Source organism: Plectropomus leopardus, unplaced genomic scaffold, assembly GCF_008729295.1.
Source record: "Plectropomus leopardus isolate mb unplaced genomic scaffold, YSFRI_Pleo_2.0 unplaced_scaffold4400, whole genome shotgun sequence".
Lineage (NCBI taxonomy): Eukaryota > Metazoa > Chordata > Actinopteri > Perciformes > Serranidae > Plectropomus > Plectropomus leopardus.
The window spans coordinates 1-2,815 of record NW_024648231.1 but is presented as its reverse complement, the minus strand read 5'-3'; the positions used below and the strand labels follow the sequence as shown (position 1 = coordinate 2,815).

Below are 2,815 nucleotides of genomic sequence, written 5' to 3'. Positions count from 1 at the left end.
GATATTACAAGTTTTATTTTGTTTCTGTTTTTGATGTATGCACAAAATATTATGATATTTTCTTGTATTCTTCTATTGCCATTTATTGTTTTGTGCCTTATTTACTATTTCTGTGCCATTAGTTTAATTTGTACTGCAATTTGATTGTTTTAAACTTGAGCAAATTGGCACAATTTCTTTTAAAAACACGGGAAGAAGGCAATGGAAAGCTTGGGAAGAAATTACCCCCCAAAAATTAAGAAGTTAGTTGAAAAAAAAAATTAGCCAAAGAAGAAAAGGAAAATAAAATGAAACATGCTAAAGGAGATGACCTGAAAGAGTACTTAAAGAGTAATATGAATTCTGTTATGTATTTTTAAATATCTAGTTATGATAACTGGAATCATGGTTTTTTAAAATAGTTTTCTAAATTCAGAAAATATCTTGCAAATTTTCACAAAATGTCTTGGTAAGTTGCTCATTGCCTGCACACTTGATTTGACTAATGCTGACTTTATTAATGCGGTATAAAACTCAGCAGATTAATTTAAAAGAAAAAGAAAAATGTACTAATTGCTGGTTTTTCTCACTATTGGTGAAATCCGTAGTAACTTTTCTGTGTGTGTGTGTGTGTGTGTGTGTGTGTGTGTGTGTGTGTGTGTGTGTGTGTGTGTGTGTGTGTGTTCAGATTTTTCACAAACCTCTGTTGGAGTGCGAGCTGCTGACGGAGAAGGAGGTCGCCATGATCTTCGTCAACTGGAAGGAGCTCATCATGTGCAACATCAAACTGCTCAAGTAAGAATGAAAAACACACACACACACACACACACACACACACACACACACACACACAGGCAGTGTGTTTTTGTTTCACATTACAGACTTTTGCATTCGAGTCTTTTGTGTCAGTTAGTTATTTTTATTTCAAAGATAACATTTGTCTCAGAAGGTTCAGCTGTTGGAAAGATGCTGGAAAATAAAACCGTTTTTGTTCCTTCTCTCCCCAACCTGACCCAGAATGGTGCACTACGTTTAAAAAAATTTTTAAAAATCAATTTTAAAATTTTTGTTTTTCTGACACTTTTTCACAAAGTGTATTTATCACAGATGTTCGGTATTGAGTTAAAAACACAAACAGCAGATCAAACTTCTCGTCGTGCTCTCTTCTCTCCTCCTGCAGAGCTCTCAGAGTGAGGAAGAAGATGTCGGGCGATCGGATGCCGGTGAAGATGATCGGTGACATCCTGACCAACCAGCTGCCTCACATGCAGCCGTACATCAGGTTAATGAATGCTCATTTAGACATCTAAAAGCATTTTGTTTTATTTTTTTGGAAAAAATGAATCTTTTGATGGTGAAGGTTACTGACCCCTCCCTTAAACTGATGCGACTGTGTGCACTTTGTAGGATAATGTAGCTATTGCCCAATAGTTTTTTTTCTTTATTTTCTTGTCTTTGCTTTTGTTGTATAAAGTTTTGGTTTATAGAGCGCACGTTTTAAGGCAGATGTTGTTTTCTAATTCTGTGATCAACTTTTGTGTTCAGATTCTGTTCGTGTCAGCTGAACGGAGCCACGCTGATTCAGCAGAAAACTGACGACAACCCTGAGATCAAAGATTTCCTCAAGGTTCAAAATACACACACACACACACACACACACACTTATCCTTCATGTGCAACTGAGTTTATATTGTTTGCACATATTTTATGTATATATTTTTTTCTAGACTGAGTTTTTGGCACCTTGTAACTTAATGTCAAATTTTGCACCTTGTTTTTCTTATTTACTTGGCGTATATTTGTCATTATGTTTTTTCACTGTTTTTTACTATTACTTCTTTTTTATCATAGCTGCTGTAACCCTGCACATTTCCCCACTGTAGGACTTGTCTTATCTTATCTTATCTTATCTTATCTTATCTCATCTTAATGTACAGCAACTGATATCACATCAGTTCCATAAGAAACTAAGGTTAATCTCCAAAAGCACAGTAGACTCTGGTATGATTATAACAGATCCACTGGTCAAAAATTCAACATTAAGTCTTTAATGTTTAACTTTGTTCTTGGGTTTTGCTAAATTTTAAATTATAAACCTGAAACGTCCTGACTGAAGAGTTTTTCTGATGCCGTCTCTCTGTCAGAGGTTAGCCATGGATCCCAGGTGTAAGGGGATGCCTCTGTCCAGCTTCCTGCTCAAACCCATGCAGAGAGTCACACGCTACCCGCTCATTATCAAGAACGTACGTATGACACACAAACACGCCTGAATGCCGCTCACGTTCAATGAGATGACGCGTTCAAATTGATTGTTTCTTTCTCTTTTTTATTTCCTGTCATTATAGATCTTAGAAAACACTCCAGAGTCACATCCAGACCACAGCCATCTGAAAGCGGCTCTGGAGAAAGCAGAGGAGCTCTGTTCACAGGTGAACACACACACACACACACACACACACACACACACAGACACACACGCACGCACGCACGCACACACACACAAACACACAAATGTTTATTTGAGTTTATGTTGGTAAAAGTCTGTTGTACAGTATTTGAATTTCATATCTTCTGTAGTATTCAACATTGTATTTTTTAATGTGCAAATGATTGAGTAGGTAAAAAGTATTTTTATTTTGTCGTGTTTTTTCTTTTTTAGGTGAATGAGGGCGTCCGGGAGAAGGAGAACTCAGATCGTCTGGAGTGGATTCAGGCTCACGTCCAGTGTGAAGGCCTGTCTGAGGTCACTGTGACACACACACACACACACACACACACACACACACACACACACACACACACACACACACACACACACACACACAGAGCGATCAAA

At 37.4% G+C, this 2,815-nt stretch overlaps 1 protein-coding gene across 1 annotated transcript; it reads left to right on the top strand.

Annotated features, from left to right (window-relative positions):
• Nucleotides 1-667: 667 nt before the first annotated feature.
• On the top strand, nucleotides 668-2,728 carry LOC121939261 (intersectin-1-like; the record flags this gene model as incomplete). Its single annotated transcript, XM_042482332.1, has 6 exons — nucleotides 668-774; nucleotides 1,160-1,261; nucleotides 1,525-1,606; nucleotides 2,124-2,222; nucleotides 2,325-2,408; nucleotides 2,639-2,728. Coding segments are annotated over 6 exons (564 nt in total), but the record flags the coding sequence as incomplete, so codon positions are not given.
• Nucleotides 2,729-2,815: the final 87 nt, after the last annotated feature.